Below are 25,861 nucleotides of genomic sequence, written 5' to 3' on the forward strand. Positions count from 1 at the left end.
GTCATGGTTCCATCCTACAGAATCCTGGGACTTGTAGTTTGGTGAGGCACCAGGGTTCTCTGACAGACCAGGCCCAATGCTCACCAAACTACAATCACAAAATGTCCTCAATTTTGAGCATGGCTAAGAAGCATGCATTTACATTCATATCAGAGTTTCTAGCTTTCATGTTGCGGTGTCCTCCTTTGAGCTGAGGACATCTGTGCTCAGAGGGGGTTTGCCATGGCCATCCTCTGAGGCTGAGAGTGTGTGATGTGCCACAAAGCGACCCTTCCAGCGATCCAATCCACACTGCAGAAATAATCCAGTTTGAGACCGCTTTAACCACCCTGGCTCAATGCTAGGAAATCCTGGGAATTGTAGTTTATTGTGGCCCCAGAGCCTTCCGACAGAGAAGGCTAAATGTCTCCCAAAACTACAGTTCCCAGAATTCCCTAGGATTGGGCCAGGGCAGTTAAAACAGTCTCAAACTGGATTATTTCTGCAGTGTGTATGTTTTGGATCAAACAATAAATAAATAACACTCATTCCACACTGGAGAAATAACCCGGTTTGGCACCACTTTAAATGTGTCTTTGCTCAAGGCTATGGAATTCTGGGAGTTGGAGTTTGTTGTGTGTGCCCTTTTCTGGCTGAAGGCTATGGAATTCTGGGAGTTGGAGTTTGTTGTGTGGGCCCTTTTCTGGCTGAAGGCTAGGGAATTCTGGGAGTTGGAGTTTGTTGTGGGGCCGGCCCACAACAAACTCCAACTCTCCGAAACCCATAACCTTGAGCCAGAAACGAGTTAAAGCGGTGCCAAACCGGGTTATTTCTCCAGTGTGGATGCATGCAGCCTCAAGCTGGTGTTTTGCAAGACTACAATTCCCAGCAAACCCCGGAAGAGAAGGCTCTCTTGGGCGGAGTTGGAGGCGGGATCATCTCGCATTGAGTCTCATTATTATCTGCATGGCCGAGGAAGCCTAGCTTGCAGCGGCCATTGGGAAGCCCAGCAGTCTCTCTGTGGCCCTGGGCAATTTGCCTAGGAAGAGCCCCCCTCCAATCATGGCTCAAGGCAGCTTGCCTCTTAAGGTCTGCATTGTGGGCTCAGGAAACTGGTGAGTAAAAGGCTGGTTGAGTGCATTGGAAGCAGGGGCCCCGGTCTACTCAATGAAAGGTTTTCTAAATAGAGGGGCCCCGATTTACTCAAAGAAAGGTTCCAAAGGTCTCCAGGGAGTAGGAATAAATGTTGGAAGTGCAAGAGTGCTGTGGGTGTGAGATACCATATGTGATGGAGCTATCATTTAGTTACTGTATATACTCATGTATAAGTCTAGAAATTTTAGTCAAAAAAATTGACCCCAAAAACCTAGGTCAATGTAAATACTATTCTTTTAACTCTTATTAAAAAGAGAACAGTGCAAGAAGTGGTGAAAGGCAAGAAGAGTGCAATCTGTCCTGGAAGCACTGGCCTCCCTCTACTCTCTCTCTTCCAGCCAGCCTTTAGTGTTTGAGCCAAAACAGTTATGTCTGCCATAATTTTGTAGGTTCTTTGGCATTGTTCTTTGCTTCGTCGTTTAGATCCTTTGCTGCACATCCCTAAATTTTACCCTCGATTTATCCAAGGGTCATATCAAAATCCATAATTTTGCCTTCAAAACCTGCCCTCGACTTATACATGAGGTCGATTTATAGTCGAGTATATACGGTACTGTAAATCACATTGTGAAAATATACATAGAGTGATATGTGAAATCCTTGAAATTAACTTGGAGCTGTCATCAGAACTATATTTATTCAGTATGCTCGATAAAGTACCAAAAGGGGTTGAGAAGAAATGTGGCAGATTATTGTTATGCATGGTCACAGCGGCGAGACTGACTTTGGCAAAAAAAATGGAAAACAATAGAGGTACCTATAGTTTTTTTGGGCTATGTGGCCATGTTCTAGAAGAGTTTATTCCTGACATTTTGCCAGCATCTGTGGCCGGCATCATCTGCAGGTATAAAAAGATTAGCATTCTTTGTGAGGGTGTGGCAGCTTACCTTTCTGATTAGAAAAGCACATCATGTTCAACACTACAGAACACACAGATCTAAAACAGAACATACAGCCTTGTTGTTGCTGTATGCCTTCAAGTCAATTCTGACTTCTGGCAACTCTTAAGGCAAACCTATCATGGGGTTTTCTTGGCAAGATTTGTTCAGAGGAGGTTTGCCATTGCCTTTCCTTGAGGCTGAGAGAGTGTGACTTGTCCCAGGTCATCCAGTGGGTTGCTATGGGGATCAAAATCCCGTCTCCAGAACCCTAGTCCAACACTCAAACCACTACGCCACACTGGCTCTAATTATGCCTTAGGTATTATTATATTTCATGCTACATTTATTGTGCATGTATTCTAAGGGTTACAGCTCAGTGTATACATTACCTTCTTTCTTTCACTTTCCTTCACCACAACCTTGTGAGGTAGGCATGTCTGAGAAGTAGTGACTGTCCTAAGGTCATCCCAGTGAACATCATGACTGTGTATAGATTTGAATCTAAACCTCCCTGGTCCTAGTGTTAATACTGCTATGTTGCAGTCTCTTGCATCTTTTACACAGTTATCCAGTGGTTCCAAATTAGTTCTTAAATATCTGTCTTGGGCTGCATCTGCACTGCAGAAATAATCCAGGTTGACACCACTTTAACTGCCATGGCAGTATACTATGGAATTATGGCGTGTGTAGCATCAGAGCTTTCTCACAGAGAAGGCTAAATGTCTCACAAAATTATTGCAGCTAAAGTGGTGTCAGCCTGGATTATTTCTGCAGTGTGGATACATCCTTTGAAGTTGTCAAATGAACATTCTCTAGAAGAGAATTGGACTCCTGGGGATGCATCTGCACTATAGAAGTAAAATAGTTTGAGACCACTTTCATTGCCATGGCTCAGTGCTATAGAATTCTGGGATCTGTAGTTTTGTGAGATATTTAACCTTCTCTGCTACATTCATCCCTCCGCATTCGCTGCGGTTAGGAGCACTGGACCCCTGTGAATGTAGAAAAACCACAAATAACAAAAACATTATGTTTTTACCTGAGAGAACACCCCTCTAGGAATCTCTAGGTCTCCCAGTCCAACTCTGTGGGCAACATCTGCCAGACATTGGACATAGAATTGTGCTGGAGGGGCTACAAATGCCTAGTGGAGTGTTCTCTAAGAATACCTAGGTCCTTCAATGTGACTTTTGGTTAAAGTTGGCCATAGAGTTGCACTGGAAGACCTAGATATTCTTAGAGAGAACATATTAATAAAATCTGTAAATAATCAAATCTGCACAAGTTAAAGCTGCAAATGTGGAGGGGCAAGAGTACAGATCCTAGGATTCCAAACGACGGAGCCATGACAGTTAAAGCAGTGTCAAAGTGCATTAATTCTGCACTGTAGCATCAGCCTAGGTTCCTCTAGAGTTGGTCCCCAAATCTTTTGGGCTACCATTCCCTTTCCTCTTGGGCAGCAACCCTAGCAGTCCCCAGCTGTCCAGCAGCATCTACCTCAGCACTTCCAGCTTGCCTATTCCTCTGCCCCTCATGTGTGAATACTCTTCCCGCTCACCTATGTCAGCCTTACAGAAAAAGGAAGGCTGGCCAACCAGCTGCTCAGTTGCTGCTCCTAGGGTGACGGGGTGCAAAAGTAGAGGCACCCACGCAGCTGGTGAAGCAGAGACTGAAGCTATTTACTTTGGGAACAGCAACTAAGTACTGTAACTGGTCAGGCAGCATCTTATGTTTGTGCCAGCCTTGCAGCAAAGGCCGGAGTGGGTGAAAGGCTTCTTGGTCACTCCTTGACTGGCTGCTCAGTTGCTGCCCCCTTTGCACCTGGTCACCTTGGGAGCAGCAACCAAGCAGATGGCTGAGCAGAGGTCAAGATGCTCTCACCCATGCTGTCCTTGCAGCAAAAGACGACATGGGCAAAAGGCTTCTTGGTCATTGCTTGACTGGCTGCTCAGTTACTGATCCCAAGATGACCAGATGCAAAGGGACTGCTTCTCCCCGGTGTGGAAATACTCTCAGTTCTTCTTTGCCGGGGTGAAGAGAGGTGCACCCAGCTCCCCACTCTTCTCCCCAGCAAGAGGAGTCTGAGAGAGGTGGAGGACTCTTTCAAAGATTTGACGTTGGATACTCCCCCCCTCATTCTTCAGAGTCATGCCTTATCCACACAACTTCTAGTTGTCTGCCCCACCCATGAAAAACATTGTTTTTTCTGTAACTTCTTCTCTCAGCCTGTCAAAAGAAAGCAGGAGTGGCAGAGCAGTCCAACCTGCCAGCCAAGTCCTGGCAAAACTCACAAAGTTTAAGTAGGGTCCCAAATGTGAAAGCTCCTTCTGTCCTGCTGCCATGTGCTTTAACTCCTCATTTCCACCATGGTCTGAAGCTCCTCTGTGTCCCCCTATACTTCATTGCTCCCTTGCTGCCACCTTTTCTCCTCAATGCCCCCTTGGATATTTCCACTGCCCCCTGGTGAGGGGGGTGTACTGCCCACTTTGTGAATCATTGCTCTAAATGTTTTTGGACTGCCACTTCTGTTATCTTTCACAATGGTGATTCCTGGCATGTGGTTTAAAACTCGCACACACACACACACACACATTGGAATTAGCAAACCAGCCTCATTTCCACTTCTGTTTCACATGAGCAATGCTTTTGCTCAGTACACCTTTGACTATGAAGGAGGGTATTTTTGTTAAAATCTGTACAGTGAGCCCTTAGTATCTGCTGGGGTTTGGTTCCAGGATCCTCCGTGGATATCAACATCCTTGGATGCTCAAGTCCTATTAAATACAGTGGCACAGTGAAATGGTGTCCCTTATATAAAATAGCAAATTCAGGGCTAGTCTTCTGGAATTTGTATCTTTTTGGAAGCTGTGGATGGTTGAATCCGTGGATAAAAAAAATCAATGGATATGGAGCACCGATTGTATTGGTTTCCCTTCAACCTTGAATGTTCTCTGAATGCATGGAGAGGATTGGGGATTGTGGCTCCTGATCATGCCAGATTTCCCGATTGCCAGTTATCACTTTCAGCTGAATATGTGTGGGTCAAATTGCACAGTCTCACATCCAATGAGAGTTTGGAGAAGCTACTATTTAGACATACCATAATCTCCCCAGACAGCAAGGCCATCCTAACTGGATCAGCTCAAAGGTCTGTCTGATCCAGAATTTTGTTTATCACAGCAGGATATGAGTACAAGAAATATTTCATTTTCAAAATACATAGGTTAGGTAAAGGTTTTTGTATGTCAACTGGGATATTTTTACCCTAACTTTGGTGTTAATGCCCACTGATATATTTCCTGCAAAATCAGTTGATGAAGGTTGATCAAATGGCTGGGTCTTGTCAGTGGGAGTTAATGCTGAATTTTCTGCAAGCTGACATGAGCCTAAACCTGTACAAAGATGGATTTATTTCACAATCACTTTTAGAGCCCGCAAAAGCATTTTACAGAGACTTGAATGACAGAGAAGGTTACATTCCTAGGGGATGTGGAAATAGGATGCAGTGGTCTTCTCTTTTGCAATTGTGTGTTCCTGTATTGCTTGCTAGCTTACATGAATTGGTAATAGTTTACTTGCTTTTGTAATAATTATCTAAAAGCATTATCATTTTTAAAAAACATAGATGTTTTTAGCTATTGCACAACTTTAAAATGGAGATCAAAGACTACAAGATAACGATTCCTGAGTCATTTAGGAACTTCTTTTGTGTTTGTTGAGACAATTATATCTGAATACAAGATTGCACATTACTACAAGCAGCATATTAGTGGAAGCTTTGCAATGTTAAAAAAAATTGACATTAGTTTTTATTAGTAAAATACTGGCTATTCATATTCAGAGTGAAATATCCTATCTTCTGAGTTAGACAGAATTTTTCCTCTGCTTGATGTCCTCAAATAATTTAAAGGGGAGAAGTCTTTCAGACAGACTGAGATGTAAAGGCCTGTTTACAATTCATTTCAGAATATGTCTACACTACGCAGTTATGGCAGTTGGATTCCATCCTAATTGTTAGCATTCCATCCACTGAAATATTGGGATTTGTAGTTTGATGAGGTACTTCAAATGGTCTCCTAGAGAGCTCATGTCAACAACCCTGAACTACAACAATAGAGTTCTGTGGTGGAGCCTTCTAAATACTTCACAAATCACAGATTTTATAGGATGGAACCACATCAGTTAAAATAATATCAAATAACTGTATCTATGTAGTGAAGATACACTCTCAGTCTTAAATAATAAAGTGTGAAAGTTCTTGGTTTAAACCAGAAAGCAGTAGTAGTAGTTGTTGTTGTTATTATTATTATTATTATTATTATTATATTTGTTTGTATCCTGCTCTTTCCCCAGAACTGGAACTCACAGTGGTTTCACAACATTTAAAAACAAAACAATTAAAAACAAAAAAGTGATATATTAAAACAGAATTAAATTATTAAAATATTAAAATAGATTACTTATTAAAAAAAATAAAAAAGAGAAAAAGTGCTGCTCCTGGAAGTTTCTAGAGATGTCAATTCATCTTTCAAAGAGGTTGCAAATGTCACCTGCACTGTTTAATGTAATTAAAAAATGCATATTTCAAAACCAGAAGTGGACTTCAAGCCACTTCAAGATTGGTTTGTTTTTCCATTTTGGCAGTCTCTGTGGCCTCCTTACAGTCCCAGGGGGAGAATGCTACTGCCCCAAACCCATCACAGTTGCCCGTCTCTAGGTTAAAAAGTGGGATAATAGGACAGAAAAGCAAATGGAGGAACTCATCTGCAAACACAGACAGAATTAGAAACACAGGCCCCATTCCCCTATGGATTTTTATCTATTCAAAAAGACCCTCCAGCTCTTTCATTGTATAATTTGAAAGCCCTCTCAGAATCTCACAAACATTGATCCAATGAAATAGTTGACCTATTTATGTGCATAAAATAATTTTAGCCAGTCCTGGTGTTTGTGATTCACATTAGTATATTATGACAATCACTTTCCCTGTCTTTTGCAATCTTGCAGGTGCTTAATTTTCCTCCTTTGGCTAACACAAATAGTTGCTCCAAGTTGTGTTTTCTTTCACGTTGTACAGAATTGGCTAAGGTTTGATCCAACATTTTGGTTTCCATAGCTGTAGTGTTTTGACATGTGGTTTCATAAGGGCAGAGCCTAACCACTGCCAGCTTTTTTTATTTCTAACAAGTATACGGTATATATCCTTAAATTGTACTGTGAACACATGTGTTGGGTTGCGTCATGCTGGAACAATGCCATGCTGATGATTAAATGGAGTGAAGCAACTGCCTTTTAAAGCTAATCCTGGGGCAGAGCAATAGCATGCTCCTGGCTGTTCCATCGCAACACGCAGTAATAGTTTCCATTGAAGGACAAAGCTGTGTTTTCCACATAACCTGTCCTAGGTCTTGTGAACTATCATGTTGCCTCAGGTGTCATGGAAAGCACTATTCTGGCACCAGTGCCAAAATAAAATGCTGCTATCTGGCTTTGGTTCATAGAATGGAGAAGGGTACCATTTTCTTTCTTCATCTGATTTTACAAAATGCCTCTTGCATTCCATTAAAGTCAATATGATTTACATCTGAGTAGATGGTATAATATCGCCCTTTCAGTGTGCTGCTTGTAGCCTGATTTTCTGATCACCACACACACACACACACAATATATACATACACACAGTGCTTTGCAGAAGTTTTTGTCATGTTATGTTTTGTCATGTTACAACCTGGAATTGAAATAGATTTAATTGGAATGGTTACCATTTGATATACACAACATACTTTGCACTGCAGATGTGCAAAATAGTTTTATTGTGACACAAAAGTTAAGTACAAAGAAGGAGACACTCACTAATTAGTTGCACAAGTATTTTCCCCCTTTGCTTTGGCACATCCAACTACATTGTGGTGCAACTCACAAGTGTTATTAGCAATGCCAGTTACATACATTTCAGTTCCGGGTTGTAACAGAATAAAATTTGGAGAAGTCAAATGGATGTGTGTGAATACTTCTGAAAAACATTGTTTATATTAAAGTAATTTCACGATGAGAAGTTGAATATTAATATAAGTAGACACTTCTCAGAAAAAAAAAGAGGTAATAGTATTCCAGAAATGCAGCTATGGACCTTTGATGGCTTTTGAAGATTGAATATAACACAGCATAAAATGTTGGTGACGTATATCTTGTCTTCCTTCCTTTTTAGCAGCTGACAGTAGCAAAAACAATATACAGTACTGGAATCACATCCTCAGTACATTGTTTGGCAGTCCATAAAAGTTTACCTTGTGACTATTGCACTGGTTCAGTTTCTAATTTTGCTGCAGCTCATGTGATGTTTTCTATGCAGAAATAATGGAAGAGAGGCATGAGAAAAAGTAATAGACACTTGCATCTGTAAGAGAGAAGAGGCTCCTAATCTGTGCTAAATGGCCATAAGAAAGGGTCCTATGGCTTTAAAAATGTGGACTTTTGGCTTTATATATAAAACACATGTATCAAGTGTGGAATGAATATGCTACAAAATGGAAGAGAGAAGTGGAGAATGCCAGGTTGTTTTGGCTTAGGATGAAAAGCTTCAAGCACAAGTGTTATTTGGCATCTCTGGGGCACCTCAGCATTGTTTAGGGGCATCAATTGAAGCCTGTACTTGGCAGGAGTTTTATGCTTCTCAAATTGCTTTGTTTGATCAAGTTGTTTAACCTTCTCACTAAAGGTGCCAGAACTGTGATTAAGGTAGAAGTCTTTCTGTGTGCTTTATCCATACAACTGTGCTACTATAAGCACAAGATTTTGCAAATTCCACTCCAAACTGCATGAGAATCTTTGTAGCACAATCTTAATGTTAGATGTTCTACTAGACAAAACTAAGGACATTTTGAATAAAAAAACCTGGCTTAATAGTGTCAGTTTAGTCCACTATATCCTTGGATTTTTTATCCATGGATTCAAGCTTTGACAGCTTGAAAATATTATATATATATATATATATATATATATATATATATAAGTGTGTCTTATATATAATAAAATATAATATATATATATATATATATATATATATGCGCCATTTTATATAAGGGACACTATTTTACAAACCCATTGGGTGACCTTGGCCAAGTCTTACATACTCTAGCTCAGAGGAGGCAGTGGCAAACTTCCTTTGAATCAATCTTGCCAAGAAAACCCTGCCATAGGATTGCCATAAGTTGGAGTCCACTTGAAGGAGCATATTATTGTTTTTCATTCTTTCTTGGTTCTCTTTGGGATATGTGGGTACTTTGAGTGGTTATTTTTAAATTATTATTTACTTTTCTAACAGCATGTGTGCTTTTAGCTGTTTGGATTTCCTCTTAGGGAGAGAAAGTAAAATCTGAGTTTGTAAATATATTATAATTGTCCATTGAAATCAGTAGGCTTTCAAATAGTTATAGCTAACTTGTCCCATTGATTTAAATGGGATTGAGCATAAACAAATGGTCTTTTGGATCCAAATCCTTGGAGAACTAAGAGAAATTAGATTTCATGTGACTGACAGGTAGCTGCTTAGGTGAACAACCATTAGTTGCATTTCTCTGACATTGGTATTCCTTCACTGGATAATTTTTACAGTAATTTTTTAAGGCTTATCTCTTTACAATTGAAACTGTATTGCCTATCTCAGTTTTGAAGTGTCATATTGCATAATCCTTTGCCTTCCTATTTTTAAAACAGGGGATCTGCTGTGGCTAAAATAATAGGCAAAAATGTAAAGACGGTGCAGAAATTTGCTTCTACAGTGAAGATGTGGGTTTTTGAAGAAACCATTAATGGAAGAAAATTGACAGATATCATAAATACTGACCATGAGAATGTAAAATATCTCCCTGGTTACAAGCTACCAGAAAATGTGGTAAGTTTTATACCGGTATGGGCCATGACCAAGGACATTTGGGGCTTGTATTTCTCAAAAGCGAGACCCTAAATAGCCTAAGGACACCAGATTCCATCTGATCTTGGAAGCTAAGCAGGCTCAGGACTCTATTGAGGTTCAAGCCTGTTGGCTGAAACATATATTTTTACCATGTGGGCTGGCTCCCTTGACCTTAGTGCTCCTCCTGGAAGCAAATGGTAAACAAAAAAATTATCCTTATGTGGATTTTCACAGGAGGTTTTAATACAAATGGGATTTCAGAGGGCCAAATCAGTTCTGAGGCAACGTATATGGGATATAGAACTACAAATGCACTGGTGCCAAGTTAGAATAATACCAATTCTGGCTAATAAAGCAGCTCTTTGTCCTAAATATATCACTGTTTTAACAGTGCCTAAACTCAGACACACTTTCACTGTGGCATGTCTAAATGTGCTTCCATCAGAAGAACTGGAGGGCAATTTAAAAACAAAAACAAATGATAAACATACCTGTGATTGTACAAATGTAAATACAGTATAGAGACTCTAGCCCATGTCTTATTATAATGCCCATTTTATCAAGGCATCTGCTCTGATTCAACCATTCCTATCCTACAATTAATTGTACTTTCCCAGTCATGAATTGGATATATGTATGTGTGTATGTATGTATGTACACATACATATGTATGTATATATGTTTACGAGTTTTATGATTTATGAATTTTAGCTGTAACTAATTATGGTCTATGACCATAAATAAATGATGATGATGAGACCTGGTTAGTACTTGGATGGGCAATTGCCAACAAAGGAAAGAACTGGGAAATCTACCTCTGAGTATTCCTTACCTAAGAAACCCTTAAGAAATTCATTTAAAAGTAGAATTGTCATAAAAAGTATTTTGCTGGTCTCTATTGAATAGAATTTAATTAGGCTTAAATTTGTTTATATTACCCCGCTTTCAGTCTGCTCTTAATATCAATTTAGAATGTGTGGTTATTATTTGCTTTCTCACTGTATACTTTGATTGTGCCAACCAAAATTTTTGCAATTCCAGCTGGATGGATTTGCCATGGCGGTGCTGAAAAAGGCACTTGGGAATATTTGCCTCAATATATTTAATGATTTGGCCTGTAATCTAGTTTGTGGGCCCATATTGCAAACCTTTAATCTGAACAAACAAAATGAAGATTCAGTTTGAAAGAAAACCTGGAAATTGCAATGAGTTTCACTTGTATAATTGTTTCAATTTTCTCCTTTTTTGCTTCCCCAAATTTTATTCCGTAGGTTGCTGTTCCAAATTTGAAAGAAGCTGTAAAAGATGCAGACTTGTTAGTTTTTGTCATTCCTCACCAGTTTATTCATAAAATTTGTGATGAGATCACTGGGCGTGTGGCCAAGAAAGCCGTTGGTATAACTCTCATTAAGGTACAACAAACATGGGACAAACATTTTTAATATATAGGTATTTATCACGTTAGAGTGTTCTGAAATTATACAACAGGATGTTGAATAAATGGAATTATGAAGCAAAGGGAAGGGGGTGAAGATGCCTGTTTTTCTCATCTTTGTTCCTAATGCAGTTCTTGTTATGCATTTTCCTGGTTTTTTATTTGGTATAGCCACAATCTACCCTTCTTTCTCCAAATCGGTCACCTGTATCATACATGGAGATCAAGTCCATGTCTTTTCATGAAGAATTATTTTGTCCTCCTAAATCCTAAGTAGCTTTTAGAGCAAAATGCAGCCTGTGTGCCACATGTGGCCCTAGGTGCAGCCCCTGACATCCAAACTCTCCAGCTCCCCCATTTTATTTTATTTTTTTGTACTGTACTGACCCAATGTACATCCCCTACCACAGAGCCCACACCAACCCTAAAGCCACCACCAAAAAAAAAAAAAAAAAAAACCTAAAACACAGCCAAAATGGTGTCCAGAAAGGATGTGACCACACTTCTGGCACACGTAAACTGGACGGTGTGGTTTGCCAGGGAGTGTGCAGGGCCTGTACCATTCTTCTATAGTTGCTCACTCTTTTTTGAGAAGTAGAAATCAGAGGTAAAAATCAGGACAAGACTTCTGCACCTGCAATGGCTGTACAGTAAAGAGAATTTTAGCAGGTGGAGCTTTTATGACAAACAACCCTACTGGCAACCCTACTGAGAAGGCAAATGGCTATCTGGAACTTTAAGCTATTATTCAAAGTGCTGCATGTGGTGTTGTATGTTCAGTTTTCCCCACATCCGTTACAGCTACACCTCCTGAAAAGCCCTACCAAAAAAACAAACCAGGAAACCATGTCATGTGGCACACCTTGTAGCATCATGGGCTACCACTGAAAGGAAAAAACTTAAATCTACTGCCTGCCACCCCCCAACTAAATATAGGCACAGAAGTAGTTGGTATGTGAGCTTCTATAGATCACATCTTTTTTGTTATATAGCTCCCTGTGCGATTTCATTTCTAGGACCTTTATCAATTCAATGTCTAAAACCATGATTTGGAATCTCCGCACCACAGTCTATTGGTTGAAATAAATAATAAAGTAATTTATCTACCCCAGATCAAAAATGCCAGTTAAATGTGTATATTGTTGGGAAATTTAGCAAGGTCAGGAACACTTATGCATCTGTCTGCTAGTATCTTAAAGAGTGCCGTAATGAATAACTCATTTACTTATGAATAGTGATTAAGGATGCTGAAGCACAAAGATGCAAATTGCTTTGATCCACATCTCATTTTTGACTCAGTGTTTTTGAGTTCTGGAAGATAGATATATTTTTTTTAATGTGATGATAACATAGCTTGCTAGTGAGATTGTGGTCTAGTGGTCACTGCAATAAAAAGGACATATCTAACAGGTGGCTTATAGATGTCATTTTAAATTTCACCCTCTGGCAAGGATAATTATCTCCGGCCTGTTACAGACAGCCAAAATAAAGCTGTTTCGAGTCACAGTGGAGGTATGATGTTTCAATTATGCATGCGTCTTAAGAGTCCAGAAGCCGCTCCAAAGCCACGCTCTAGTCCTTAGGGCTGGAGTGTGGCTTTGGTGCGACTTCTGGACTCTTAGGACGTATGCATCATTGAAACACCATACCTCCACTGTGACTCGAAGCAGCTTTATTTTGGCTGTCTGTAACAGGCCTCCATTTGCTATCCAGGTGTTACTAGTACATAGCAGAAGTTTAATGTTCTTCTTTTACTCTCTTTTATTCTCTGTTTTGTTTCTCTCAGGGAATAGATGAAGGCCCAGAGGGACTCAAACTCATTTCAGACATAATCCGAGAGAAAATGGGAATAGACATTAGTGTGCTGATGGGAGCTAACATTGCCAATGAGGTAGCCGCAGAGAAGTTCTGTGAAACCACAATAGGTAATTTGAAGGAATAATGTGATGGTTTTAAATAATTCCCACATCCCATAGATGTATTATTGTATGGTTCAATTCTGCCCATGTTTACCTGAAAGTAAGTTCCATTGAACTCAGTGAGGCTTACTTCTGAGAAGGCAATATAGGATTGCACTGTTGCTGAAATTCTCTGTAACAAATGCAAGCAAAAAAGTGTGGTGTTGAGGGAAAGGGTGAAGAAGAGGAAATTTTCAAACTGTGTTATGCCTGCATACTCAATAGTGCATTTATTTTCTAAGAAATTATAGCTTCCCAAAGTGCTGGATTGCTTTATAAAACAACTGGAGAGATGCTGTGCAAAATATTTTAGGGATGTCAAATAATCCAATACTGTCCAAAGATGCATAATGCCCCTGGCAGATAGGTGTCAGTCTCAGTTTGTATTTCCATCGTTTTTCCAGAAACACCCTAAATTCTATACATAGGTTCAGCATTGCAATCCTGTCAGTGCCTGCCCAACCATAAGTCTCAGTAGGGCTCATTTGCAGCACAGTGTTAATGGATTGCCACATAAGAAAAGCTAGATGCAAATTCTAGGGTCTTCTACATTTATGTTTCTTTATTATGCATCTTAAATTGCTGGCAAGGTAGGGTAGCCTGACAGTTGTGTTACCGAGGGGTGGGTGACTCCACTCTCAGTTTTATGGTTGCATTTCCCACAGCTGCTCCAGGCTGTATAGGAGCCTAGGCTCTATTCGTGATAGAATCTCAGCTGTGGGAGAGGTCCATACAATCCATAGCTCTTAGGTTGTCTGTGTGAGACAGTTTCTCCCTGCCCCAGGGACCAATTCCCAGTCTTTTGAGCACAGGCATGAAGGAATGCCTTGCTCCTTTCCTGTGACTGTTAATACAGAGTAGAAATTGACAATATGTATTATGTAGGACTATTGGGATCGACTGGAGGGCAGTTAAATGCAACAAAAACTTCCTTAGAGTGGCCATTTTTTCTGTTTAGGGAGGTCTTTCTCTCTTAACTGGCAGAAGGATCTTTTAATCAGGTGTGTTAGTATGTTTGTGGATTATTTTTTTAGCTTCTGAATGAAGTAGGTTTGAACTGTCCTTTGTTTTAATTTGTTGTAAGCCACCTTGGGTCCTGTACCAGGAGAAAGGCAGGATAGAAATGCAATAAGTAAATAAAAATAAAATAAATTATGGCCCAGGAGAGCCAGCATGGTATAGTGGGTTGAGTGTTGGGCTAGAGGACACTGGGAGACCAGAGTTCAGATCCTTTCTCAACCATGCAAACCCACTGGATGTCCATGAGAAAGTCGCATTGTCTTAAGCTCAGAAGAAGGTAATGGCAAACTCCCTTTGGAAAAAATCCTGTCCAGAAAACCCTGTAATAGGTTTGCCTTATGGTCGCCCTAAGTCAGAAATAACTTGAAGGCATACAACAACAAGATTACTCCCTTAGGTTTCTTGTGGTAGTGCATAATTTATCAGTAGGCCTCTCAATGTCAGTTGCTGGAGAATGCTACTCAGTCATGTCCTTGGGGACTTTTCAGAGGCATTTGGGATTAATTTACCACTGTGGGAAGGGAATGCCGGACTAAGGTCTCCGACAGGCCTCCTTTTTACATTCTTCATTTAGTCCAGCTGATCACAACTGAAAACCTGTTATCAGTATGTGCCTAGAATGCTGCATTGCTGAGCATTTTCTGATACCCAGACTTGCTCTGCATTAGCAGATACTGTGAGATGAGGAGGAAATGGATTCTAATCCCAGCTCTGTCATAATGATTACCAGATATCCATGAGCATAGCCACTAACTCTCATGCTATCCTGCTGCAAAGGCTTGATGTGAGGATAAAATGGGACAGGACTGAGGTGATAACTGATAGGGATATGCAAAGCTGTGATGAAGAACTACCTAATAACCTAATAACTGATTTGGAGGAGTTATATTGATAATTATAATAATAGACGATAATTAAATGCTAGCCATTCCCTTTATTTTCCTTCTCAAAAAACAGGTTGTAAAATTTTGGAAAATGGCCAGCTCTTCAAAGAACTTCTTCAGACTCCAAATTTCCGAATAACTGTGGTAGACGATGCTGATACCGTAGAGCTTTGTGGTGCTCTTAAGGTAAGATTAGCTGTTTGCAGGGACAACATGTTAAAAATGAAAGTGGCTCCTACCCTGGTCCCTAAAACTAGAGAGTAGTGGGAACATGGTACCAAGACCAATCTTTTTGATTCTAGACCGATGTTAGAGCATTATTACCAAACAGCTTGCCTTCTGTCAGGCAGTGTTGTCTTCTGGGAGAAAAGTGGAGTTGTTCATGCTGATATTATATGAGAAGAACCAACCAGTGAGTTTACATTGAATCCCATTTGAGGAAGAAAGTCGCAATATGAAGCAAATAAGATAATGAACATATGCAGTGTTGACCATTCATTTGTGGAGTTTTAGAAGCCACCACTACACCCTAAGAAATACCCTGAAAGGACCAGATCCCATCTCATCTCAGAAGTTAAACCGTGTCAGCCCTGGTTTGTACTTGGAAGGGAGACCACCAAGGAATAGCAGGTGCTGCAGGCTATATTTCAGAAGAAAGCAGTGGCAAATCACCCATGAGTACTTCTTGTCTTAAAAGGCATGTGAAATTCATGGGGTTACTATCAGTCAGTAGGTGACGTGAAGGCACATACACTGCATTAGAGTAGCCTTGCCCAATTTACAAATCCCATCATCCCCAGTCAGCCTGCTGATGGTAGTGTAATATACAATAGTGTATTATGCTACCATCAGCAGACTGACTGGGGATTAGGAAAGGATGCACTAAAGCAATGCCATGTCTGCAGTGAACCCAAAGGAATTCTTGTAAGACTATAGTTTTCCTGGGCTTGTGACACAAAATGAACTGCTAAAAAGAAGGAATTTGGTGGTAGGGACACTTTCCAATGTAAGTACAGAGTATGTATTACTTCCCAGATGTCAATCTACAAATCCCATCTTCCCTCACCATCTATCCATCACTTTATTTATATCCTGCCTTTTTCACAAACTGGGACTTAAAGCAGCTGACAAATCAGAGAGATGTACAATAAAAAACACAAAAACTTGAGATTACAATTAACAACAAAATGAAAACCAGAATATTTAAAATATTACTCACCATTGGCTATTTTGTGTCAAGAACCTTCCACCTCACTCTCACTCTATGTGAAAAGGACTGATTTTAATGGGGTTTTTTGCTCTCTTGTTATGACTGCTGTGTAACAGACTTTGAAATACAAACATTAGAGGGATCAAAAAGGAAGCACTACCCAATATCATAAATCCCCAAGATAAAAAGCAAGAACAACCAAATAAAATGTTGCTCACTTCAGTGGTTGCTTTTTCTCTCCTCTCCTCCCTTTTCTAATTGACATTCTCCCCATCAGTTCTCCTAAACAAGGAAGATTTGAATAAGGATGGCTGCTTGAAAATAGAAACAAGCACAAAAGTTAAGGGAGGCATTCTAAATGTGTTATTTTTCTGCCAGCAGTGATAATTTTTAGCTTCTAAGCACATCTAAATGCAGTCTCTAGTGGAACAATCCACAGCTGGAAGATGATGGAAGAACATCTGCTACTCGGATGCACTTATTTTACATATCCACTTCCATTTTGTGTATTTTTATGGTCTCTGGCAGCTAGCTGATAGAGCGGTTTATGCTAGAGGGCTGTTGGCACTGGAAGCGAAACCTTTCCTTTAAATAACAGATGTGTTATGAAGTTACCAGAAATTTCCTTGGTGCTGGAGAGGGGGGGGGGGAAGGGGTTAGAAATAGTTTCCTGATCACCTTTTGTTTCCTTGAAGGGAATGTCATGTGGGCTGAAAATTGGCCCTGCCCCACCAGTTGTAGTTGTATACCCCTCCTGTAGATACTATAGCCAAGAAGTGGGGAGTTTTCACAGAGATTGTTTATATTTAAGTGTTTATAGTGAGATCGCAACAAGTAGGCAAGAAGATATGTAATCCCTCCTCCTACAGTTGGCAAAGGTACAGAGCTACAAATCAGTTATTGAGGTGGAAGGATGGCTGAGGACATTCTAGAACTGAGCCAATACATGTCAGATCAGACATGAGGCTGCTGCCACTCTGCAGAATTAATGCAGTTAGACAGTGATTTAACTGTCGTGGCTCAATGCTGTGAATCCTGGGATTTGTAGTTTGTTATGGCACCAGAGCTCTCTGACAGAGATGCCTAAATGCCTCATAAAACCACAAATCCCAGGATTCCATCACACTGAGCAATGGCTGTTAAAGCACTGTCAAACTGCATTAGTTCTGCAGTGTAGATGCTGCTTGAGGCACTTTAGCCAGAATCCTCTTGCTACTCCTGACTAGAGTAAACCCATTAAATCCATTGGAATCCCTTACATGTTGACACTCCATTCAACAATTAATTCAGTGTATCTACTAACCAACAGGATTCCAGTCGTAGTATCCCACACCTCTTCAGGAAAGTGAGAAGACAATGCACTTGACTGTCATGTTGTTTTCTTCAAGCTGATGCTTGATGAGCTGCATCAGGAGAGGTCAAGCACCACAGATTCACACACACACACACACACATACACACACCATACTTTATAATAATTTACTAAAACAAGCTAGCTATATGGACCACGTAACTGTTAAGCCATGATTCCTGGAATCATAGAAATTGAAACCAGATCTTGCTCACACTTGGTTTAGCTTTGCTTGTGAACATCCTTTTGCTTTCCCTATGAGCTCCATTTTCAGTTCCTTCTAGTAGTGCTCAGCAAACTACAATGATTTCTGTTTCATAGTGCTATGAAATATTATCAGCATCTTTCAAACTGATTGAGTAGCCACTATGTAATCACAACAGGTCTGGGATAGATGACACCATTAATGACTGTGTGTGCTTTCTTTACTGTTTAGGAACTTCTTTCTGACTTTTCCATGCCCTGAAATGAGGGACTGCAAGAGACAGTCCATTAATCACACTGGTTTTCTTTCAGTTAAACTTGGCAAGCTGTGCACAGGCAATCTATTCTGAATTATATCAGTTCTGGCAAAGTTCTCTGCAGTTCACTGAATCTAAATGTGACTCTGTGATCCATTGTTTCTCTGTGTGCTGTGTGTAGTTCAGAAGGAAATGCCTGCCTTTTACAACTATAAATATCTGATAATATCTCCACTGGGTTTCTTCAGTCCAGCCCCATAAATATGTATTACATCCCAACCAGACAGGACAAATGAAGCAGCCTCCAGCTACTTTGGAGGTGTACTGTTTAAACGCTTCCAAAATGGCCGGAAGCCATGTCGAACCTATGCTTTGGTTCTTAGGGCCGGAGCAAAAAGGAGCTGGGATAATCTGACTCCTGGTGGCATTGGTAAACTCTAGTGCCTTGCCAAGCTGCAAACCCTGGAATTCTGTGTAACATTGCCAGGTCAGTTTACATAGAAGCAAATAGCTATACAGTTGGCCCTCCACATTTCCTGGGGTTAGGATCACAGGACCCTTGGGAAAGTGTAAAAGCAGCAAATAAAAAACACTATTTTTTTACTTGAGAGAACACCTCTTTAGGAATCTCTAGGTCCTCCAGTGCACTCTGTGTCAACGTCTGCTGGAAATGGACCATAGAAATATGATGAAGGACCTACAGATGCCTAGAGAAGTGTTTTCTCTACTAATCTTTAGGTCCTTCAGCACAACTGTATAGTCAGCTTCCAGCAGAATTGTGCTGGAGGACCTAAAGTTTTTTAAGAGAGAACTTATAAATCTAATCCAAAATGATCAAATCCACAAAAGCCAAAGCCTCAAATGTGGATGGCCAACTGTATTTGGATAGTCTGGAAGAGCACTACGGTTTGCCTCCTTTCATTTTCTGTATCCCCAGCACTCCTATCCCATAGGTTTAATGAGGTTTGACACAGTATCTGATTGAACCATTATCCTTGTACAGCTTTTTGTAGGTCATAAATCCACTCAAGGGCAGGTTGACATACACTATCATACTTTAGGTGGAGAGAAAGTGATTTGTCCGTAGGATTTGAATTCCTTAGCTCAGGACCTAAATAATGTATTCTATTAGACCATAAATATTTTATTCCATCAGAGGGGCTAGACAAACTCTAGGCTCCCAATTGATATTGGAATGCAGCTTCCACAGTCCCTCACAATTGACTCTGTTGGCTAGGACTGATAGCAGCTAGAGTCCAGCAACATCTGGAAAGCATGATGATGCCTGCCTCTGCTGTGTAGCTCTTTGAGCCAAGAAATGTATATGGGCATAAGTTATCCTGAAAGATATTTCTTGTAGCTTTCATGTTATTTTCAACCATACCAGTGTCTCCTTTTTTTGTCTTAGAATATAGTGGCAGTGGGAGCTGGTTTTTGTGATGGCCTTCGCTGTGGTGATAACACCAAAGCAGCCGTCATTAGACTTGGACTCATGGAAATGATTGCATTTGCAAAGATCTTCTGCAAGGGGCAAGTGTCTACAGCCACTTTCCTGGAGAGCTGTGGCGTTGCAGATCTCATTACAACATGCTATGGTGGCCGCAACCGGAGAGTGGCTGAAGCATTTGTTAAAACTGGAAAGGTACACATCTTGAGAATTGCTTATCTCTTTAGTATTGTTATCTTCATGAGAGAACGTCAGAGTAGGTTTGCTTTATTTTGAATTCTTGATTGCCACCTTTTTCTAAGCTTTGGTGATCTAGTCTGGAATTACTGGGGATGGCTAATATTTCTGAAAATGCAGTCCCTATACCATTTATGGGAAACATAAGTACCGTATGATCCTCATATCTGTGCAGGATATGTTCCTAGACTGACAGTGGAAATGTAACACAGCAGATAATAGTGAACTCTATTGAAATTAATGACTTCAATGGAAGTTGACTATAGAGTTGCACTTAACTCCTCTCTAGGTATTTTTAGATCCTCCAGCATGACTATGGATAGCCTCTGCCAAAAGCATACCATAAATCATGCTGGAGATCCTAGAAAATACTTGGAGAAAACATATTTTTTTGGACATGCAGGTACTGGTCTCATGGATATGGGGTTCATACAGTATTTCACTTGTACTCTACTTGTGGACTTCCCAGTGAAGGAACAGAAGGATGAACTTGATAGACCGTGATTCAATAGATAGTAATGGCTCTATTGGCAGTAGGATGGGACAGTGAATTTACTCTGGGTTTTAGTCTGAATTGAACTGAACTGAGCTTGAACTAACACACTATCCAAGATGTTGAACCTTCTCCCTAAAATAAATTCAACACTTTACATAATTCCTTCAAAATTCAGAATAAAACCCAGAACAGATTCACCACCACACTGACATCAGAGCGACCAGCCTCTGTGACCTTCTTGTGCTTGTAAACTGAATGTTGAATCCCTATTTGGTGCACTCTGTGAAAAAAATGCTTTGATAAATACTAAATTGTTTCCAGCTTTTCCATACAAATCAGATGGACCTTATCCATCCCACTTCATTAGCTCCTCCCTAGTGTGTGCCTGTAACCTTTTCAACATATCTTCTCTAAGATACATTTTTAAAAACTTACTGTCTGAACCAGGATTTTACCTCCTATTAGTACCTGGATGGGGAACTGCTAAGGAATACCAGGTGCTGTAAGATACATTTCAAAGGAAGGGAATGGCAAACCACTGCTCAATATTTATTAAGAAAACCCTATGAAATTGACAGGGTTGCCAGAAATTGACATGTGACTTGAAGGTACTGTAAATGTAAATAGACATGAAATTTCACTAAATGGCTTTGGTTTCAACTCTTCACAAACTTGCAAAGGCATGAGAACATAGTTAAAGATAATGGAGGGCCTAAAATCACACCCATAGTCTCAGCAGTGCCCAAAGACTTTGAAGTTACCAGATCAGTGGCAAAATCAAGTAGAAGTGCCTTGTTGCACTCAAATAGAGGGCAAATCTGCTCAATAATGTGCTCACCTAATGATGTAAATGTTGTGTTCATCTAAATAAGATAGTTGATGTGTAGTAGGATCTAGCCATTCTTTGATTATTCATGCAGCTCTTTTAACACAGAGTAGGTTTTTTAAATGATTGTCAAACTCTATGCACTTTTTTTAAAATTAATTTTTAAATTTGCAGTCTATTGAAGAATTGGAACAAGAGATGCTCAATGGGCAAAAGCTGCAAGGGCCACAGACATCAGCAGAAGTGTATCGTATCCTGCAACAGAAAGGACTAGTAGAGAAGTAAGTGGGACCATGTGGGAGATGTCTTAAACTTTTATTTTTCAAATGTGCTGACTGTAATCTCAGTCATTATCTTCCCCTTCCCTTTCCCTCTTTTTCTCCCTTTAATAGAGCAAATTATGCCCCTGTTCCCAAATGTCCCTCAATAGGCTTGGAATCCTCAAGACTGAATGGTGCAAAAGCAAAAATTCATTTGAAACCAGAGACGGATGTTTGCTGTCAGTGCAGTTGGTCTGAGGGACATTTGTTTCATGGCACTGAATTAGACTAATCCCCCCCCTCTTTAACGCTTTACAAAAAGAAGTCATTTTATGCTTGAGAAGTGCTTGATAGACTTTTAGTGTTGCATCCCGTGGAATTCTTCACTAAGAATTTTCCAAATGGAGAATATTTAAATTTTTTAGATTTATCTTATCCAAAGTCTCAGGTTTTTAAATGAATCTTGCAAATGAATAGAAAAGCTATGTGCCATGGACTGCTTGCACTTGTTTCTTATATGCAAAGAAACCCCTGTGTGTGAGTGAGTGTGTGTGTGTGTGTGTGTGTGTGTGTGTGTGTGTGTGACTGGTTCATTCTAACTAATGGTAGTGCTGCTTCTGCCCCTTAAAAGATTTAGACTTCTCAAATGAATAATTATTTTAAAAATGTACTGCATTTCCTTGATTTGAAGGAGCCAGTATATTTAAATGTGTCTCAAATATTCCTTAGTCAAACATTCATCATGAGTACTGTTGTATCATAGCTTTCTCCATCCAGTAAGATGTTTGCTTTTCTGTTTTGTCTCTGGCTTTTAGATTTCCACTGTTTGCTGCTGTCTATCAAATCTGCTACGAAGGGAAACCTGTCCAAGAGATGATCTCCTGTCTCCAAAGTCATCCACAGCACATATAAAGCATACTTTTACCATTGTCACAGCTCCTGCCTTCTCATGTCCATTGATGTAATCTGTTTCACCAGAAGCTACTTCATGAAACAATTTTAGCACTATGAATGCCTCTGGGCTTGTGTAGGTCATTTTACTGGGTGTAATAGTGAAATTCTTAAGATGCCACCTTGGTTAGAAGTCAAGAGGTTTCTAGATATACAATGCAGGACTTAAACAGTCCTCTAAGTATACATGTATATCTCTTCACACTAGGAGAGATGCTTAATGTTTTGTGACCTTCATTCTCTTTTTGTGTCTGAACCAGTATTTATTCTTTTCATGTATGGAAGCCACTAGTGATAATGGAAGGACCGTGGGGAAGATTTCTTCTTCCTTTATGGCAAGGCTAGGAAGCATATGCTTCTTCAGGTGTGGTTGGACTGCAGTTTCCTTGAGCCCTACCTTGCATAGCTAATGGAGTGTAGTCCAACTACATCTGGAGGGCCTCAGGTTTCTTCATCCTAACTGACGGGGATGCAATATGGCCTGAAATGCATTTTGTCTTGATGCTGTTTGCTGAAATGTGCTAAGCTTTCTGTAGAGCTTTTAATCAGCATTCCTTGCCTTTGATTGAAGTTAATTGACAGACATTATAATGAGAATCAATTTGATAGCATTTACAAAGTGGGGCACTTTGATCTTTTTACATTGTAAACTAAATATATTTGCAGAGATACAAAAATTAAATTTTTAAGTGGGTGCAATATTATTATTTTTTTAGGGGAATACTGTTAACAGTACCACCTGTTCTCACCTATTTTTCTCTGTTCTTTGGTTTATTGGTGGGCTTCTTCCATTTTCTCATTGTGAGACTTTTTAGTAAATGAGGTCATTTATAAGCATAGCTTGGTGCTTAGCATCACACATTTTAAATTAAAGAACACATGAACTGAGTGTGGGTAAGCTTTTGGTGGGAAATCGTTGGGTCTCCAGATGTCTTGAGGTACAACTCCCACAATTTCTTGCCACTGACCATGCTTGCAGAGATTTCTGGGAGTTGAAGTCCCAGACCATTGCGGGGGGGGGGGGGGCAGAGGTTTCCCACTATAATACAGGAGGTTGAAAGGACCAGGACCATTTGAATACTCATTGACATCTTGGCCCACCTTTCGTCACATTCTGGTAAGATTTTGCCATTGGTTTGTTAGCATGCTTCTGTGTATTAGTAAATTTGTGCTAGTAATTCGTGCTAGTAACTGCTGGTAAATTGTGTTGGGGTAATGGTGTGGAAGAATGCTTATGATTTTCTCAACTTTTTATTGTTTGTCTGCTCCAAGAATTTCATTTGAAAAAGCCAGTAGGGAACATCCCTAGCCTCTCTTGTACTGAACTTTCCTTTCAGAGGAAGATTCCTACATAGAAAGCTTAGCTGTTTGATTGTTTTATATGCCCACTGGCTATGTGGATCTGATCCTGCAGTTCTGGGACCCAGCTATCCAGCACTCTGGAAGTTTTATTAATGTCAGTAATCCACCAGTGGTTGCTCAGATTACCACGCACCAAGGAATGTGTTGGGAATTCCCATTAATGTAGGGGTGAAGCATGTGTGGCCCTCTAGATGTTGTTGGAATGAATGTTCCATCAGTCCTAACCAACAAAGCAAATGTGAAGGATGATGGGCATTGTAGTCCAGCAGCTACTGGATGGTCACATGTTATCATCTCTGCATTAACACATGATTGTATCTTTCAATGAATAATGTCACATTAATGATTGTTTATTTGAGTGCCTGTTGCTGTGCCGACAGCCTGCCTGAGGTACCTTTTAGAAATTCATTTAACAATACTCCATTGCCTTCAAATGGGAGTTTTTTTTCCCTCGAAGCTATTCCTAGTCTAAGCTGCCTTTACTTCCCTTGTGTCTTAAAGGACTTAATAACTGAAATTACCTGCTCTTGAGATAGAATAAGTTAAAGAATGTAATGTATCCCTTAATTTCCTTGTTTTGGTTAACTACCTGTCATAGAAGAAAGATACTTTTTGAAAAACGCATTGTAAAGAAAACTATTCATGCAATAATTGAATAGCTGTGAATAATGCCAAGTGTGTAGAATAACAAAACTAAATCTTGTTCTGCTAAAGTGCTGTATTATTTATTAAAGTTTTTTCCTGCATTTGTTCCAGGGAGACTAAAAAGGCATACCTGCCGTTTCTTCCTCCACTAATTCACCCTCATAACAACCTCTGAGGTAGATGAGGCTGAGAATTAGTTACTTTCCATGTTTACCCAATGAATTTCATGGCAGTGGTGGATTGTGAATCTGGTTCCCCTGAGTCATAGTTGACACTTAAACCTAGCCTCCCCCAACCTAATGCACTTCAGATACGTTGGATAACAACTCCTATCATTCACAATCAAGGGTCTTAGTATGACAAGTCTGAAGGGCACCAGGATGAGGAAAGCTGCTAAAATCGTAATTAACTTTTCATACATTCCTGGCAGAGAGGAGATATTCTCTCTTGTTTGATAGTCCAGAATGCAGCTTCCCTGTCACTTGTGCAACTCACAATCTGTTTGTAGTATACTGTTGTCCTGTTTTAAATGCAGCAAAAGTAACCTGAGTAGGCTTCTTGTGTAATCATTTAACATGTTCAGTCATTTGTAGAAATCTATGCTGTCTCAGGTGCATTAACTATAGACCTTGATCATGCTTAAAGCTTGAATGGGAATTGTTTTATGTATCATGTCCTTGACCACACGCACAATACCATGTAGAAAAGATGATGGAAATTGTTTGTAGATAGAGACCACAAAATTTTTTGTATATGGCATCCTTAATGTTCAGGGATGATGGAAATTGCAGGCCAGCAATATATGTAGGGACTCTCCTACAAATGGAAAGTTGTTTCATATATGGAAATCAGATTTGGAAAAGTTGTCAAAGTTTAGTACTCAACGCCAATGAAAAATAAGCAGTTGTTAATTTCACAGGGTACATTTTGCCTTATTATCTCAGTCAGGAAGTGAGGATGGCCAATACTTGGAGTGGCTTCAATGTAAAACAGTAGTGTGAGATTTGTTTAAAAATATAAGGATGTGCATGTGAGAGAGCCATTTGTGGGGTATAATGGGGAGAAAGCCGACATTTATGGTATGTAAAGCCTTCTCATCTTATGTGAAATGATGATCTTTCAATCTATGAATAATCTAGTTTAATGGGTCTGCCTTTTTTAACATGTAGTATATGTAACCATTTGTTTTTGTGTATGTAATGCATGAAGGGCTCTGTAAACTGAATGTGATTATATGTATTCACTCCACTTCATGAAATGAAGACTTGTGTTTTTTCTTGTAAAGTCATTTGATTTTTTGAAATCTGATTGAAAAATTACTGAATGCTTCCTCCAAGATCTACTCATTTTTATTTTTTCAATAAAATGTAAGGTTCAGTGTGTGTGTA

The 25,861-nt window shown here is 39.8% G+C and overlaps 1 protein-coding gene across 1 annotated transcript; it reads left to right on the plus strand.

Moving 5' to 3' along the window:
- The first annotated feature begins 925 nt into the window (after window positions 1–925).
- Window positions 926–25,861, plus strand: GPD1L (glycerol-3-phosphate dehydrogenase 1 like). Its single transcript, XM_042476208.1, has 8 exons — window positions 926–1,094; window positions 9,732–9,909; window positions 11,202–11,342; window positions 13,152–13,290; window positions 15,301–15,413; window positions 19,658–19,891; window positions 21,430–21,536; window positions 22,331–25,861. The coding sequence occupies exons 1-8, from the start codon at window positions 1,042–1,044 to the stop codon at window positions 22,425–22,427; spliced, it is 1,062 nt and encodes a 353-aa protein (XP_042332142.1). The 5' UTR covers window positions 926–1,041; the 3' UTR covers window positions 22,428–25,861.

The sequence above is a fragment of the Sceloporus undulatus genome, chromosome 6, assembly GCF_019175285.1.
Source record: "Sceloporus undulatus isolate JIND9_A2432 ecotype Alabama chromosome 6, SceUnd_v1.1, whole genome shotgun sequence".
NCBI classification, from domain to species: domain Eukaryota; kingdom Metazoa; phylum Chordata; class Lepidosauria; order Squamata; family Phrynosomatidae; genus Sceloporus; species Sceloporus undulatus.

Excerpts from the sequence above, each read along its gene's own strand:
- GPD1L (XM_042476208.1), top strand. The coding sequence starts at position 1,042 with ATGGCTCAAGGCAGCTTGCCTCTTAAGGTCTGCATTGTGGGCTCAGGA. Across the intron at positions 13,291-15,300 it reads GTTCTGTGAAACCACAATAG|GTTGTAAAATTTTGGAAAAT; the intron begins GTAATTTGAAGG and ends CTCAAAAAACAG. Across the intron at positions 21,537-22,330 it reads CAGAAAGGACTAGTAGAGAA|ATTTCCACTGTTTGCTGCTG; the intron begins GTAAGTGGGACC and ends TCTGGCTTTTAG.